An 18,934-nucleotide genomic window follows, 5' to 3' on the forward strand; every position below is an offset into this window, starting at 1 on the left:
TTCGAATAACGTTTTTTACGGCAACATCTATCCTTTTTATGTTCACGGAAAACGCTGGCCTTTTTACTGAGGCCGTAATGAGATTAACCTTCAGCGTAACGAGGGGGGTGTACAAATTTTAGCGATCAAAGCCTGCTTTTAGGGTACCTTCTATATTATGTTGTAAAAATGTAACGAACCCGTTTTTTTGATGTTATATAATTTAGAAGGATTAATTGTCACATCTAATATAATTATTATAGATTTGAATTATAACTGTTTTTATGGAATCTATTGAGAGTGCCTAGAGCGTAAGTGTTTCGTGTGCCGTGATGGCAAAAAGCTGACTCATGATTTTACGATTCCTAGTCTATCTACCACAGCTCTGTACTGTCTATAATGTTAGGGACACGTTATAATAACATAAATGTAATTATTTTAGTAACCCCGAAATCCTATTAATTTCTCTGTTTATTTATTATACTCTGTATTTATTTGTTGGTTTTCTTTAATTATTTTGATAACCATGTTCTAAAATCTTACTTAGGTCTTTATATAAACCAATTGGAATACTTTATTTAATCGATGTTACCATAATTATAAAAGTTCTCAGGCTAAATTGAAAAAATATATTCGAATCTTGCACCGTTGCACCAGCTAATGTAGTTGACATAATATCATCATTGAATAGATTTTGTATTTAAAAAAACGAATATTTCAATTAATATTTATTTAATAACATTTATGAATTTCTTACAGAAGGTCGTGAACATTTTTTTTTAAATTAACAAAAATATATAAACAGTGACAGTAATGAATGATAATGGTTGTTTTTTAAAAAAAGAACAAAAAAGGTCCTCTTGTATAACGCGATCAAATTTGTTTTTTTCTTTACTAAGTGCCTTGTGCTGTTCACAAATTTCGTACAGTATCAAAAGAATTCTAATAAAATTCTAAACAATCTCTCTGAGAACAAAAGCTTTGCTATGAATATTTACTATTAATCATATTCTTTTCGATAAAATTTACTTTACGATAAAACTGTACATCGACTTAGTCTATGTAGATATATTTTTCTTTATGAATATTACTTTTACACGATTTGATTATAAATAGTTAAATTATTTACACTCAGCTGTCTTGAAGCTGTAATTTTACTACAAGAGCTCTAACCGTGGAACAAAGACTACAAGAGGATGTGCACAATAATATCTGAGGCCTGATGCTAAATGACCCTAAGTACATTTTTGAGTAAAATTCAAACGACATTTTGGCATTGGCCTAATCATTAAAAAAATATGTATATATTGAAGCTGAATAAGCTTAACTTTTTTCATTCAAAACAATCCATATTGCTTCTATTAATGATTGCCAAAAGTAATAGTGAAATTGGTACTTTAAGTTCGAGGCCACAGATATTATATTACACAAAATACAAAATTTTTGAAAAATAAAAAATGTAGACGTATTGAAGTTAAACATAATTAATATTTACCATAAATCATCTCTGTTTTAAGATTGTAATCTATGGTATAAATTGGGTTATTTGTAGGTAATATTTATGTTCAGAGATAAAAATAAAAGTTTTTACTTTTACATAGTAACGGTCATAAAACATTAATACGCAGATTAAGCTTATTTACAAAGGTTTGTCCTGACGTTACATATTGCTATTTTTTACTATTACTCAATATTATAATATTTTTTTTAAAGCATACCATATATACATTGCAATTTCACGAGATATTAAAATAAAAACAGTCTTTAAATTGTAACACGAATAAAAATATTTTATAACTTATATAAATCAAACTTATATAATTATATATTATACTATAATATTAATAATTTAAAAAAATATCATAAAATATTTATGACGAAATCAAAATCAATATGGCGTAAAGCAATATGGCGGCGGAGTTGTGACACGCCCGTGACGCAAGCGCCGACGCGGGATTATGCACACATGTACGAAACTCGTGAAAGTCGGCGCGTGTTATCGCACAGAAGTGGACGTGTACGCATGCGGCGTCGCAGTCGGATATGTCTGTAGTGTGACGAACACGCAGTGCTGTCAAGTACCTGGCAAATGTTTAAAATGTGACCATCGCTTAATACGTGAAAATTACAGGCCTATATATTTTAAATTATAAAAAAGATTACAACAATTCTACCTTTTTAAAATTTGAAATATCTACAATGTCTCAATGTCCATATGATTAGCAAACACAAAAAGAAAAACATAACCCACTATCAAATGGCAGATTACGAAAAAAATCTTTATATTTATGTATTAAATAAATATAGCAAAATTTTGTAATCATCGGTCGAATCTGTTAAGCTTAAAAACAAAAAATGCAGTTTCCTATTTAGAACATAAGATTCAAATTGAATTTTTTTACAATGTAAATGCAAGTACTGAAGAAAAATAGTCAAGTTTGAGATATTTAGTATTGCTTAATTAATAATAACACTTACTTGGCAAGCAGCCCACGGTCATGGTAGTTCCTTATCTTCTCCGCAAGTGTATCCAGACTGACAGCGCTTACTTCCCTAAGACCATAGTACTGTGTCACATTGTATTCTATCGCCCAATGCGCTTCTCCTCTCGTATTCGTTACGTCTAGATAATACTGGGTATAGTCCAATACCTGCAAAAGTAATATCTTTGTAAATAGTGTATTTAATTAGGGACTTTATTGCCAAAAAAAACAACAATTTAATATTTTTTTTCTGCCATTTTTTAAATTATACATATTCGTTTTACATATCTAATTTTGTTTTTAGTAATAGCTTACTATCACAGAATCACACACAATCTCAGCTGAGAAAATCAGAGAATCTTTGTGAAGGCTTAAGGTCAAATTATTTGATCAGATGTGGTGTCCTAGAGTTGCAAAATTTCTATTGCCGTATTTCAGCTTTAACTAAGAGTAAGCCGGCTAGAGTATTTTTTATTACAAGGAGTATCACATAATGAACAGTAATTGATTATGATTTGTGTTAACTGTATATATTAAAGATATCAGCAATTAACGCCTTAATGATCCAAGTATACCAACAGCAAATGCATACACAATGCGAATCGGCGTTAGGTAGGCCGGCATATAAAGTACCAAATCACTCAAACTGATACGATATTCCCATCAATCGAATGATGAATGATAATGAACGTGAAGTGATATGAAGTATCGTCAGAGCTAAAACAGTTCAGTTCAGTAATATAAAGTTATATAGCATATTTACACAGCAAAACACACTTAACTGACTCTCGAGGCGGAATTAGGTATCATTATATTTTTACCCTGTCAGCCATAAAAATTACATGATTCGTAGACAGTATTTATAATGGCTCGCGGAAAATATGTAAAGGGTAAAAAAAATGTCAGTAAATGTGAAAATCGAGTGTAGACTATGATCGACAGCTGTCGATATTTTGGATAATAATATTGTACATATATTTATGTGACTATTGACGATTTGTAGTCTAAAAAGTTACCACCTTTTAAATATTTCACTGCTTGAGAGAGGCCTTTCGTTTTGGGAAGGTTTTTGGCACATATTCCATAACCACCGTAATGCTGATTGGAAACATATTTTAAAGATGCCTTCTTTACCAATATATTTGTAAAAAATACATTGGTAAAGAAGGCATATTATTCGATACAAGATCATATTGATGATTAAAAAGCGTGGAGTTAATGCTTGTTGGCATCCAGACAGGAGACATAACATACATATATAATTATATTTAACTAATATGACTGTATTTATAGATGGTGAAAAAGAGTAACTACTGAGTTTCTTGCCGGTTCTTCTCGGTAGAATCTACATTCCGAACCGGTAGTAGCTTTACTTTAAATAGTTTGTTAAATGACGATTCAAAAGTGCTTGTAAAAGCCTACTTGAATAAAGTATATTTTGATTTGATTTGAAAGACTTACATCCAGCGCAATCCGCTTTCCTCAAAATAATTTCCTTGCCCGATTTTATTATCTCAACTCCAATATTAAAACAAACGCCAAAGAAATCATTAATTAAAAATTATAAAATTAAACGGAAACGTATTATTGAAATCACTCTCATAATAATTGTCGGGCGTTTATTCACAATCATTTGTTAATTAAGCGTCAATTAAATATGGAAATGATATTTTCAATTGGATTCGAAAATAGAACAACAATAAATCTATCGTCATATAATTTCAACACGATTCAATGAAATTAGATCTCGCTTTGAATATATAACATGTCGCTAATTAATCTTCGGCAATGGTTCAAATCTTAGTCGGATATTTGTATATTTTAAGTATTTAATCGATTTTGTGTAAATGCTATGCCAATAAACGGTGTGACAGATCAAATTTAATTATAATTATTTAATAATTCGCTGTTTAGTAAGTTAAAATTAGTATATTTTTTGTATTTCATACTAATTTTAAAAAGTTTTTTTTAAAATAAATAGTTTTGTTTTCAGTTATAATAAGGATTGATAAGACTAAACAAAAGAAAATAGGACCATTATTTAACAATCTAGAAACGGTAAAACAAAAAAAAAAAATCTAGAGCAAATTAAAATTATTCTATATTCAAAACATTATACATAAATTATATTATGGTTTGTATAAATTAGGTATTGTACAAAAAAACAATGATTTCATTACTTCAAAACTTATTCTTCACTTTCAAAAGGACGTCAGGAAGCTAATTTCTTAAACATGATTCGGGCGGAGTAGACAGCAGTTAAATATAGGCAGTTGGTTGTTATTTTATTAATCAGTCCTCGTAATTTGTAAGAAAATAAAACAAATAATTATAAAGTTTTTACAGAAATTCTGACTTATAATACAAACTGTTGTAATTAATAGTGTTAATTTTTGTTTATTTTTCTAACCGTACCAACCTTATAGATTTTGCTGCAATAGTATATTCTTATATTCTCTATATTTCATGATTCCGTACAAAAACACTAAATACTATAATTATTATTTGCACAAGGTCGTTGTTACGAATATAATACAAGTTGTGTATAATTTTTTGTGTTATAATTTTTCTGTCTGTACTTATTTTATGGACTAGTTTTCTTACTGGCAAGGAGATGAGCAGGTATCGTATGAAAAATTATTAAAATTACCACTTTAATAACATATATAAGCTGCAATATAATATAAATAATCCCTAAAATATGTCATCGAAAATGTTAGGCCGATGTTACCTTGAATGCGACGAGTTATACTAGTACTGGTTTTATATATTTCCTAGTAAAATCTGGCAGTCGATGTCTTGCTTGAATATAAATACAATTGTCACGGGGATCAGTTGGGCGAAATCGAAAGAAGTAAGTGTGCTGTACTGACATCTAATAATTAGTAGAGTTGAAATCAAGAAAAACTAAGAAAACTTTATCCATAAAAAAACACTTGTAAGTGCCGAATGTCATGGTAGGTGATCAAACGATGTCGAAATCTGTTAACCTCAAATACTGAACTGAGATTTAAGAATACTGGCTCGCTAAACAGTTATTCCGGAATACAATTTATATTAACTACAGCACGATCGAGTATCTTAATAACTGGTACCAAATCAAATCAAAAATACGTTATTCAAGTAAGCAAGCACTTTTGCATCGAAATTTTATAGAACTTTGTTAAATCTACCGGTTTGGAATGTAAATTCTACCGAGAAGAACCGGAAAAACGCAGTAGTCACACTTTTCCAGGATTTAAAATACAAAGTGATGTCAATCGAATATATTAAATTTATATAAAACATCTTGAAAGTCTAACACTAACTCTACGCTTTTTTATCTTCTTAAATATTCTCCTTCTGTAATCCTATGTTGAGTAATATATCTTATTTATTAATTTTATGCTAACAAGAGTTTATATTTTTATTAATGATTATACTTTAAGTTATGTTTTGTCCTTATATATAAATAACCTAAATTATTCAATACATTTCGCTTTTCTTCGAAGTTTGAACAATTACAGAACAATAATCCGACTCCAAATTTAAAACATCTTTTTATTCAATTTCAACGTGTGGTTAAAAGAATGTAGAACAAAAACATAAAATCCCATTTAAAGCGATCTCTGCGCTGGAAACTCATAAAGGGGTCGCGGTAAATGCTTAAATGAATATTGAACCGTGCGAAGATTCATGCCGGGAAAGGTTTAATAAGGTGAACTTTTTTTGCTATTCAGAAGAATAAAAATTTCGGTTTTTAATCATACTTAGCACTATCTATATTATTTAAAATAATAGAGAGAAGGCAAAACGGATCACATCATGGTAAGTGGATGATAACACTGGATCTTTCGACCCTTCAAAACTATTACACAATAATACTAAGTATTCCTAGATTAATTTCTCTATGTTAATAACGCTAAAAATAATAATAAAATAATCTATATATATATAAATGAGCCGTTACTAACAATAACTATAAGCCCTTCAAACAACAAAAGTGGTTCATATATATTTTCACGTTTTATTATAAATGATATCGTCATTAGTCAAAACAAATAATTCCTTGAATAACCAAACATAATTATTTCTATTAAAATTATAAAAAAAAAAAAAAAATTGTAAGTGTCTACGATTAAAGGTTTTACCTAATTAAAACTAAATATCTACTTCGATAATAACACTTAATTTTGAAAGTATATTTATTTATAAACCAAAAATATTTATAGCTGGGAAGTAAAGGTATTTAGAGGTGGGCAGCAGACTGAAACCTCGTCGCGCCCCGAGAACAATGCTGTTGTTTGTTTAAAAATAAAATATAAATATCCGTTCTGTTCAAGCAAAAAGCTTAATAATAAAGTTATTTTGTCGTATACTGAATTACACTAATTTGTTGAAATAAAACATTAATTTTTATACTTCTGCTTTAAAATACTATTAAGTGTATCTGCACCTTGCGTCTTAGCTGCGGTCTATCACCTTGACGTGCAACATCGATTTTCTAACAATGTGGAATGAATTAATAACTCACCTTTCCTGTATTCGACTCGAATTTGTAAAGTCTTAATCCAGGGTTTGATATGCTACCAGCACCACGGGGAGTCAACGAAGGTGCTAGAAGGGCCCAGGATACTGGTCGACCTGTAAAGAATGTGCTTTATAATTTCTAGTCCATTAAAGTACAAATAAAATTACACCCTGTAAATATTCAAGTACTACGCAAAGATTTCTCTTCTATTAATAACGTTACCATGTTACTCTTGGTTGAATTGGTGCTGAAGGAAAATATTATGAGTTAACCTGTACGTATCGGATAAAATTGTACCACATGAATACCTACAAAGCCGCAATGAAGAAGCGTTGCGGAATAAGCTCCAAATCCTCTTTATATAAGAGGGCGCCATTTTCTAGCAGTACGGCATTAACAGGCTTGTCACTTAAGTTTTAAATTTTAGGACAAAATATAATTATTAATGCCATATACAGATATTATTATTATTTAAAAATGTTTCATATGAATTATAATATAAAATACACAAAGTAAATAACATAATCAAATTATAAGATGTGACGACCTCCGTGGTCGAGTAGTGTGTATACCAGTTTTCATGCGTACGCCACTCCGAGGTCCCGGGTTCGATTCCCGGTCGAGTCACTTCTGATTTTCCATAACAAAAGTACTTTAGCTACTTAAATTGAGATCAGAGTAATGTATGTGATGTTGTCCAATATTTAAAAAAAATATATATGGTTTTAATTATATAAAATTATTACTCGTACTCATAAAAAAATATCTTAATTTATGTTTCCAGAATACTATTTCAATAAAATAAATAATATTTCAGAATTACTCCATAAAATGAATTAATTAACGTGTTGTTTGTGAACACGTCAAAGCTTTACTTGTCATTGTATTGCCTGCGTGACAAGCGAAAATAAGGATTTGTAAATATTTATTCGAATTCGAATATATATTTTTGCTTTTTAATGTTCACTGAAACTTCTCTAAAAAAATCTAAATAAGATTTACAGTACGTTACCATGACAGGAAAACTTTTTATTTAATCATTTGAAATAAACATAAACATAAAGCCTAGAATACATCGTATCATTTCCAATTTGTGTAATAAGTAACATTTAACGCACACACATATGCTAGTAATTTTTTTTTCATTATAATTTTAATTTAATTTTATTTTTATTGGTTTCTTGGTTCCTGTTGAATAATGTATAACATTATCCCACAATAGAATTACCAATCTTATTCATTGGCTAATGGAGGCAAGAAATTAATGACGTAATGATTAATGCATAAATACATACTAATTAAAAGGATCACATTACATACCTTCACTATAAATAAGTCTAAATGTATCCGCATGCCGGTGGCCATAAAATTGCCCAGCAATAACGTCACTGAAGGCTCTGATTACATGCAGCAGTCTTGCGTTTGCGGTCGGCGTGAGTTCACCCCCACCTGATGCTGAAGAACTACCAGCATTATGCCGTTCTTCAACACCAGGTCCTGCATGGGCTACCAGGTATACCTATGAAAATGTATTAATGATTAAAACACTATACCATATGTATATTACCATAAAGCTTACATGATTAAAGTGATTAGCAGTCTTACCATTTCATTTTTCCTCCTAGCCTTGCTGAGAACATGTTCCAGCCATTCCCACTGTGATCTTCCTCTATGAGGGCCATCAGTTTTTGTGGCTCCACCAGCCCAGAGCACACTATTTAGTACTACTATTCGTAATCTGCTATGTGACTGCTCAATTGTGTAATATCCTCCTAAAAGTTCAACATAAAATCTTAAAATGCACTTGATCTGTAGAAATAATTCCATTAAAGTTGGCGATAAGTTTACCAGTTTCAAAAGTCTGCAGCGCTTCAGTTGGCAACCACTGCATCCACATATCGACTAATTTTCTAGATGGTGGAGGATCGTTATGCCCTAAAGCTGGGAAAACGAACTGGCTGCTAAATGTACGACTGAGAATGTCGGTCACATTTCTGACAGCCTCCAACTTAATTTCCTCGTTCAGATGCTCCATCGATGAAGATAAGATGTCTCTGCGACAAAAAACATAACTTTAAGACTTCAGAGACTCAACTTGTAAAACTACTTGAAATGTTTTTACTTATGGCTAAAGTTTGCTTAAAGTGTTTCACAAATAGGTTTTGATACCCGTAAAAACTTTGCGCCATCAAACAAACTTCTCGAAATTTTGACATAGATATCTTCTTAGTATTCTGATTTACATAGTTCGGTCTAGATTTTACCCTTCAAACTGCTTAATTATTTTTTGTTTAATATAAACAAAACAGAACAATTTTGTTCATAAATAATGTAAGTCATATAACTTCATAAAATAAAACTATATGCTATTTTTGTTATTTATAGTATATTAATTCGCTTATGAATGTATTAAAACCACGAGATAGCCTCCTTTTGTTAACAGTATATTAGCTACCACAAACGATCGCATAAGCGGTCAGAAGCCAGATGTTGCAGCGACCATTACTCAGAATAATGTCCGTAATTGTGTGACCAAACATTATCGGCTGAATGTAGAGATTTATTAATGAAGATAGTATACTGACCATTAGCGAGATAAAGCTACGCTGGAGTTGGGGTAATTATTCTTTGGAATTGTGCTTGGGGTTTTAATGCTTACCGAATGAAATTATTTCAGTCGTTCCCCTTTTAACAACAAAGGAGCGAATGTAATTCAATATACGTCATTGAAGTGAAACGTTACATAAAGAAACGTTGCACTAAAATTAAATCTTGTAATTTTACTTTTATACGTTAGTTTTGAAACTAAATAAATTAGGTGACTTAATTATATCTTACTTCTCTGTCATTGCTAATGCGCTGTGGTTGGAAGGACATGGACCCAGGAGATACCAAAGTATACAAGTGTCCGGAACATCAAACACACGTGCACTTTTAATTTCATCACTCTCATAATCCGGTGGGACATCAATTCAGCATGACCGGAGACAGATAAGACTTTACATGATTTTCGAGGATGGGATTGGAGGGAGGGGGGGGCTTTGAATTGGGTATTTTAACCTACTACTGAGAATAACATGAAACAATTTTCAACTCTACCCAGGAATCGAACTCAAAACCTTTCACTCTTTGAACTTTATCTACGATTATATAAAAAATATATGAGAATATCTGTTGTCGATCAAATCATCACAGATACTTAGATGTAATAACTTAATAATAATAGTAAATATAGTTGTATCACAATACAATAAAATCAGGTCATTGTGATACTAACTACTTATTCATACAATGGCAATAGTAATCATATCCGTTTCAATAATATAACAATGCAGCATATTAGAAATACTTATAAGCTATACGTATTTTGTATTGCAAATAATTTGTCACGAGCAGGAAACCGATACGTAACCCTTGTCATTATGTAATGAAAATAGATCATCGACATCAATACTTCACTCATTTCATTCCGTTCATTCTCAATTTAATGAAATGAGTTATGTTATGTTTGAGAATGTTTTGTTTGTAACAGAGTAAAGCTAATATATTTACTAATGTTTAACGTCTAGATTCTACATTTAACCTTTGAAACTAATTTGGGTACGTTTATTCGAAACTAGCGGCTCTCCCGCGAAACTTTGCGTTTAATCAAAAGATTTTTTAGGAATTTCGAAACCTGAGACTGTTTTTTGTTTGATTTAATTTCATTGTAAATTGCAAGTTCGTCATTTACATTCGACGCCAATATGATGAAACCTCTTTAAATGATTTTTTTAATATTAAATAGTATACATTAGTTCAGTTAGAATTGGAGTTAGTCGAAAAAAATTTTCTTTAATTTTGTTTTATTATTCAGCTGTAGTAGTACCGCTCTCTAACCGGCCAATAACTTTTTTTTTCGCTCTGAAAAATTAATTCTTTGTTAAATCATAGCAATTTAGTAAATTTAAATCAAGAATCCTCTATAATTTTCTGCACATCTACGGCTTGAGCTCTTCAAAATGAGACTATAACCGATTTTTTTATATGCAGCCATCGTCTTATAATCACTGGGACAAAAATCGGCTTACGCTATTAATATATAAAAGATAGTTAGAAGAACGAAAGATCGAGTATTAAATTAAGGGATAGAGATATTTGCACACATTTTTCTCAGTCGGTTAACAGGTTTATATTTATTTTGTAAAGATACTTAAGGGTGTTGAGGTTCAAACGTTTTTTGAAGTGCATTATTATACAAACCCAGTCCACAACACAAATTCTAGTGTGTCCGGATGTCGCTCCGCCATGAATGCAGCGGCGCTTTGTATAAGTGGCCACGAGCTGTCACATGTGTGGTCGCGGTGGCGTCCGTTGCGGTGACTGTGTTCGCTATTACCACGATTGTGTTTACAACCTGGAATTCCACGTTTATAACTAAACATCTTAGTTATTATCATAAACTAAATATATTTTTAGTATAATTGGCTTTTAGATCTAGAAGATTTTTTAAATAATAATTTTACATGCTTAAGATAAATATATTCCACTCAAAAAACTTCGTAATTTTAGATTGCAATAAAAAATAAAGCTTTTCATTTGAAAACTAAATGATTTTTTTCTCTTATTATTATTAAAACTTGCGTTTGAAATTTATGACACATTGAAAGAAATGAAATACATTTATTTATTCAAAGATCTTTAAACACTGACACGAATCTATTTCCTTATTACGTACGATCATTTTTGCTATGTGAAAATATTGGGGCAAAATACCTCGATTCCACTTTAGGGCCGGATATTTCGAATATTTTGCAGAGGTTGTGTCATGCGTCATGAGCAAAAGTCATGCATTTGACATCATATTTATGTCTCAAGCCAAGAATAACATGGAAATATTTTATTTATGTACGTTTCTATAAAATACTTAACATATTTTATAGGAATATAAACAAGATTTTATAAAATTTGAGTTCCAGTAGAAATATTATTTGTGTAATCGTTTTGATATATGTGTAAACATTTTTTTGTAACTTTTGAGCAATTGTATTTAATGGATAAATATTTTTTATATCAATTTTAACTTATATCTTTCATTAATTAGTTTATATCAAATACAACGATTGTCGTATTATATAATCATATCTGCCTAACTATAACGTATCTATATTATAAGTAATTTACGAATTAATATTGCTCATTATGTAGAACTTAAAAGAGTTTTTCAAAAGAAATAAGTAGGGCGACTACTAATTATTACCTGTACATTCTCAGTTCACTAAAAACACTTAGACTCATTAAAATATAATTATATAATAAATGTATTTAGTATAATTGCCTAAAAGTAGTATAAATGCGTTCAATACGGTTGATTTAAATCTCCTGCTGGCAGTGCTTCGGTCGATTAATATCTCTTCCGATGCATGTGAGTGGTTTCGTAGCTACCTGTTTGGTCGTCAGCAATGTGTACGGATTAATAATAAATTATCCAGCCTCCAATCTCTCTCATCTGGTGTTCCTCAAGGCAGTGTCCTCTCTCCACTTTTATTTTCCATTTTTATTAATACTGTATCCCATCTCCTCTCGTCTTCCTTTCATCTTTATGCTGACGACTTGCAGGTCTACGTTTCTGCTCCCTTAACAGGTATCGGAGGGGCTATTGAGAGGCTGAACCAGGAATTGCATAAAATTTGTACTTGGAGCAAGACGTGCGGGCTTCTTGTAAATCCAGATAAATCGCAGGTCATTATTATTGGCAGCTCCAAACTACTTACTAAAGTTGATTACGCCAACCTACCTGCGATCATCTTTAACAATACGCCTTTGTCACTTAGTAGTTCCGTTAAAAACCTTGGTCTTCTTATCGATAATACATTATCCTGGACTGTGCAAGTTGCTGAAGTCAGTAGAAAAGTTTTCGCCACATTTCATTTGTTAAAACGTTGGAAACACTTTCTGCCCATTAAGACTAAAATCACGTTATGTCAAACTCTTCTACTTCCTATTTTGGACTACGCAGATTGTTGTTACACAAACATTACTGAGGACCAACTCAATAAGCTAGAAAGGTTACAGAACGTTTGCATCAAATTCATCTTTGGTCTACGGAAATTTGATCACGTCTCCGAATATCGGGCGCAACTTAAGTGGCTTACTATTCGACATCGTCGCAACTTGCACATGTTATCTCTTCTTTACTCTATCCTCTATAATCCTCTTCTTCCCGCGTATTTGAAGGAACGGTTCTGTTTTGTGGGTACTGACATCAGCTATCCACATGAACTGCGGTCACGCTCTGACAACAAACTGTCACTGCCGGTCGCTCATACCCACTTCTATAGCGAATCCTTTACGATGACAGCTGCAAAGCTATGGAATACGCTCCCTACCGATATTCGTCAATCTGAGTCAATTTATATATTTAAAAATAGGTTACATAAGTATTATTTATCTATTCAATCTGCGTAAATACTATTTCCTATATTATCATACTATTAGTATTTATTTATTAAGTATTATATTTTATGTACGTAAGTTTTATTTTTATTCTATATGTTTAGTATAACTTTCTGCTATATATATAATTTTATTTATATAATTATTTGGTATATATAATACATATGTATTTATTAAACTTATATATATCTATTTTGTTATATATTATTTGTATTATTTAAAGTTTAATTTTTAGTTGTTTAAGAATAAAACATGCTTGTTTGCACCATCCCGTTTCCCACAGACAAATTCTTACTCTAAAGGGTTGTCTGTAAGAGATTGCTTTAAGCAATAAGACCGCCTTTGCATGCTTCTCTTTTTTGTTATATGTTCTTGTAATGTTATGTACACTGTATCTTTTGTCTTTTGTGTGCAATAAAGTGTTTATAAATAAATAAATAAATAAAATAAATATTTATTTAGCCACGTCGTTCGATATATCTGATTAAAATTTATTTATTTCATATCGTTTATCTATTTAACAAAATGTCGAATAAATGAATCGAATGGTATAATGTCTCAGTGGACTTTGAACGAAGAACGAAAAGATCGTGATATTTTATCGCTTATACCTTGGCATCTGTATCAGGCTGCATTATTGGAACGTCGCTTCGACTTAAGTTAAAGCAAATCTCGATGTTACGAGTCAAGTTGCGCCACAACGGATACGTGTAATGAATGGAAAGCGTCGCCTTCTGACGTTATTGCTTAGGAATCTTTCACACACGACGGGTTAAAATTTGTATTGAAAATTTATTTCTTTGACTCGCTGATTGTGTACTGAAGCTAGTTTAATACAAATTTATTTCATATAAATTGACCTCTCGTTCTATATTTAAAATTGTAAGTAAATTCACCTTGCAATTTTTAATTCATTCAATTTAAAATACTTTAGTATTTTATCAAAAACCTAATCCTCTAGTCCTCTAATCCGTAAGGGATATTTGATATATTTATGTGATATTAAATAAATTAATACTGGTGACAGGAGGGCTGGTTCAATTTTTGCTCAGAGGATCGTAATTGCGATTCAATGAGGAAATCCTGTTAGTATTCTTGCCAACATTCCACGCGGTCAAGATTTATAGAGTAACTATTTTTAACTAATTTTTGTATACATTTAAGGACTTAATGTTAATAATTCTTATGTAAATAAATATATATTTTTGTAATAAACTAATGCTTATATATTATTGCATAATATATATTTTATTTCAGACAAGAAAAACCGAAAAAAAAAATCAACAGGCCATATTCAGGTTTTAGTATCAAAATCGAAGTTATCATACAAATATGGCTATGTTTTAAATTTAATGACGATACGATCAAATTTTAATATTTTTATCTTTAAAATGAATAGTAGAAATAAAATAACGAGAAATATATTTTCTGTGATACAAGTATATGTAGATACTATTACTTTTTGTTAGTTTCAAACTATCACAAGCGATAACAAGTACTGAACTTTCATAACAAATACTTCGAAATAAACAACAAAGAGAAAAACTAAAAATAACTTAGCAGTATCTATTTGTATTTTGTTAGTACATATTATATGTATTCGGTTAATATATACATATTTTTAAAATAATAATTCATTTTCAAAGTCAACGAAATTTATTTATTTTTAAACGACGACACGTGCTACCATTTCCAGACGTAATTTGTATTAAAAATATGTCATAAACCACAATTTTCTTATAAACATAAACGTAAAGTATGACAAACTTATAAAAAGATAATTTCCTGCGCTTCAAAACGCTCAGTGTCATTGATTCTTTACGCTTGAGTTGCTACAAGCGCTACAGTAAATTGTAGCGTCGCTACGTGATTTGCTACGAGATCGCTACGAGTGCCTTTTATACGTCCTTAATCTTACATGAATTATAAAGTATTAGTGAGCTTAGTTACTCTTAAAAGAAATTGATTAAATCCTGCTTTAGTTAAGTTTTAATATAATTCCAGTATTATTTTATTGATTAAAGTGATACAAATACACACCATTTTTATGTATAATAATTACATTTTAAAAATTCCGTTATTCAAGGATTATATTAATCGCTCACTAAAAGTTAGAACAACAAATAATTAAAGCATAATTTAGATTTAATAAAAAATCTTATTTCAAGATAAATAAAATGTTTTCACATACATTATGTGTTAAAAAATTATCATTAGTTAAATTAAAATTTGAATTCCTCCCCGTAATGTTTTCCTCTTTAACTCGCTATGAAGTTTACAAACAAAAAGACAATAATGGGATGGAGTTCAGTTAAAAATTTAAACAAAATTTTGAATTCAAAGCTTACCTCTATGTAGCTCCTGGGAATTGTGGAACGGGTCATAATGAAGATCTGTGATGTGCCAAAAGTACCCTGGGAAGAAAATTTGAATTTAGTACAAACAAAGGTCGTTTAGGTATATTCAACAATATATGGACTTAATTTAAATGTTTTTCTAAAGTTAATTATATGTATATTTATTTATTTTTTTATTTTCGAATGTTAATGTAATGAAAAAAATATTATGTCGTACTGATCCATTTTGGCCATGGTGTCCAAACTCAAGGGAGACCAGCCAACTACACAGGAAATATTAAAGTGCACACACACAAGTGTATGCGCAAATACAAGTGCACTCTTTTTTCCCTCTTTACACTCTTTACACTCTAAACTCTTTACAATCTTTACACTCTTTACACTCTTTACACTCTTTACACTCTTTACACTCTTTACACTCTTTACACTCTTTACACTCTTTACACTCTTTACACTCTGTACACTCTTTACACTCTTTACACTCTTTACACTCTTTACACTCTTTACACTCTTTACACTCTTTACACTCTTTACACTCTTCACACTCTTTACACTCTTTACACTCTTTACACTCTTTACACTATTTACACTCTTTACACTCTGTACACTCTGTACACTCTTTACACTCTTTACACTCTTTACACTATTTACACTCTTTACACTCTTTACACTCTTTACACTATTTACACTCTTTACACTCTTTACACTCTTTACACTCTTTACACTATTTACACTATTTACACTCTTTACACTCTTTACACTCTTTACACTCATAATTCTATGCGACTGCAAATCTAACATTAACAGAAAGAGTTCAGGCGCGTGATCAATGGCTTTACGTGCTCTCCGAGTCACTGGAATGTACACACGTCCAACTTCCATATTCCGGACTGTTAATTAGAATATTTCGGTAAAAAAACCCAATAACTTTTAATCGGACCAACCTGGTATTTGAACCCAGAGCCTCGGGGTCTGCACTCTTTTATCTAGACAAAAAACCAACGAGGAAAAAGTAATATTCTTTTACAATAAGTGTTATATTATTATAAGTCACTTTTTTATCTCATAGTTGTAAAATTTATTACATCTGCCATGAGTATGAACTTACTTTCAGATTTTTCTATAGTAAATCCTTCTGTAAAAGTAGGAAGAACGCCTTTACACAATAAATTTACCAACACAACAAAAAACGAGCGGATATATTAAATAAAACCGACTTCATATAAGTATGATATATTCTGTATTTCAAGTGTAAATTTAAAAAGTGATATTTTCATTCTAAAGTCGACGTGAATGACGTCGCGAGAACCATTTATAATAATAATACTACGTCAGAAATACAGAAACTCAAAAATGCTTCAACTTATTTGAGCAAGAAATAATTATTTAAAAAAAGAAAAAAGCTTTCTCCTTCAGTTTATGAAACTCCAAGTCAAATTAACTTATTTTACTTGATCTGATTGGTCGATGACAGCAGATGTCGCAATAGGCGGCCAATGAGCGTTGAGCGTTGAGTTAGATTAGTAAATCTGATTTTAATTTAGCGTTTCAGAAACTGGAGGTTAATTATTCGTAGAATATTACACGCATCAGAACTCTGTATTTTAACTTAAATAATAATTTAATAGTTAAATTAAGATAAGAATAATATATATATTCTAAAATGTAGTGTCATTTAAAAATGGTCGGTACACTTTCAGAGAATAACTTCGAGACAGATGCGACAGCCGTTAAAACAATATATTTACTACGCCTTAAGAATGCCAGATGTTTCTTAGTCATTTTATAAAATTACATTTTAAAAGAGCGTTATAAAATAATGTTACTAAATTATAAAAATAAGGAATATGCATTATACATATTTGATAATTATTATGTATATGTTTCTACGGTATGTAGTCGTAGAAACATGTAGTTTTTGATGCGATAGATTTTGATTATTTATCGTACTCAGCTGGCAAAGTCAAGCTGGAAGCTTGAGCGGGGTTGCCAATGTGTCAGTATGACGTAAAGAACATGTGACACCTGGAAAGTGTCATACTTAAGGATCGTCGATTGCGTGCGAACTGTTGCGTGCGAGAACTGTTGATCAGACGAACTAGATTCGTTACCAATCTGAGCTGAAACATGCTCCGTCTTGTCAGTTTTGTAATATTTGAAGTTATTGTGATTTAATTGTCGTTATACATATATGATTCTTATTGTTAAATTTAACATAAGTTTTACGCAAAATTAAAGGTAATTGGATAATTTAATTTTCTAATGTTTCCTTGCTTGCTTTTCTAGAGCGAAATTAAAATATCCTTATGAAATTTTTAAGACCATACTGACTCGTAAATAATAAGAACTAGATTTATAACATTTTCTTTATTATCACAAAAAGGTGACCTTCTAGTAGTAACATATACACGCGATTTTATCTTTTCTGCTAATATATAATCTATGTATTTTATGAGAATAGCTGGCTATAGACTAGAATTTATTTTTTGATTATTTTTTCTTTCGACATACTCGTATAAGTTTCCTCACTATGCCTTTCTGTAGTACCCAAAATGATATCAGAATCATTATGAGCACAATGTTTAAAATATCAATTCAATAGATATATTTTTTAAAGAAACCCGACCTCTTGTTCTTATTCGTGTGAGATTCTTAATATATAAAACCGTATATCGTAGCCGTAAAATATAAATAATTATTTCAGTATTAAAAAGTACTGCACACATAACTAAGAACTAAACTAAATAGTTTGAATACGTAATGCATAGTACTGCACTCACCCGACTAACTTTATACATTCATCTTACGAAAATCTTTTGAGATATCAAATCCTTCGTCTGTAATGCAAAAGTTACGGCTTGAATTTTAGATCGATCTATAATGTTAGTTTTATTCAATTCAAATGTACATTATTAATGTGTTAACATCCAAACTAAATACGGAAATATTAGTTATAAACTCATCTGAATAGTGAAAGCCTTTAAATTATTTTAAATAACATTTTAATATATATATAAAAAAGTATAAAACCTCGCTTTATTGCCTCCACTGGTGACAAGAGAGCTGGTTCGTTTCTTTCCCAGAGGATTCAATGAATTCACCATTCCACGCAGTCAAAATTTATACAGTAATTATTTTTAATTCATATTTGTATATACTTAAGGACATAA

General features: G+C 30.5%; 1 protein-coding gene across 1 annotated transcript in view; it reads right to left on the reverse strand.

The window, feature by feature from the left end:
- Positions 1 to 1,553: 1,553 nt before the first annotated feature.
- LOC113398313 (acid sphingomyelinase-like phosphodiesterase 3a) overlaps positions 1,554 to 18,934 on the reverse strand; it is an 80,145-nt gene continuing 62,764 nt past the window's right edge. Inside the window, exons 3-10 of the mRNA XM_064215345.1 lie at positions 15,756 to 15,821; positions 11,215 to 11,368; positions 8,821 to 9,026; positions 8,578 to 8,744; positions 8,293 to 8,491; positions 6,976 to 7,085; positions 2,458 to 2,630; positions 1,554 to 2,061 (exon numbers count right to left, since the gene is read on the reverse strand). Of these exons, the coding sequence (XP_064071415.1) occupies positions 1,851 to 2,061; positions 2,458 to 2,630; positions 6,976 to 7,085; positions 8,293 to 8,491; positions 8,578 to 8,744; positions 8,821 to 9,026; positions 11,215 to 11,368; positions 15,756 to 15,821 (1,286 nt within the window). The 3' untranslated portion in view covers positions 1,554 to 1,850. The remainder of the gene's footprint in view (positions 2,062 to 2,457; positions 2,631 to 6,975; positions 7,086 to 8,292; positions 8,492 to 8,577; positions 8,745 to 8,820; positions 9,027 to 11,214; positions 11,369 to 15,755; positions 15,822 to 18,934) is intronic.

Source organism: Vanessa tameamea, chromosome 7 (genome assembly GCF_037043105.1).
Source record: "Vanessa tameamea isolate UH-Manoa-2023 chromosome 7, ilVanTame1 primary haplotype, whole genome shotgun sequence".
Classification (NCBI taxonomy): domain Eukaryota; kingdom Metazoa; phylum Arthropoda; class Insecta; order Lepidoptera; family Nymphalidae; genus Vanessa; species Vanessa tameamea.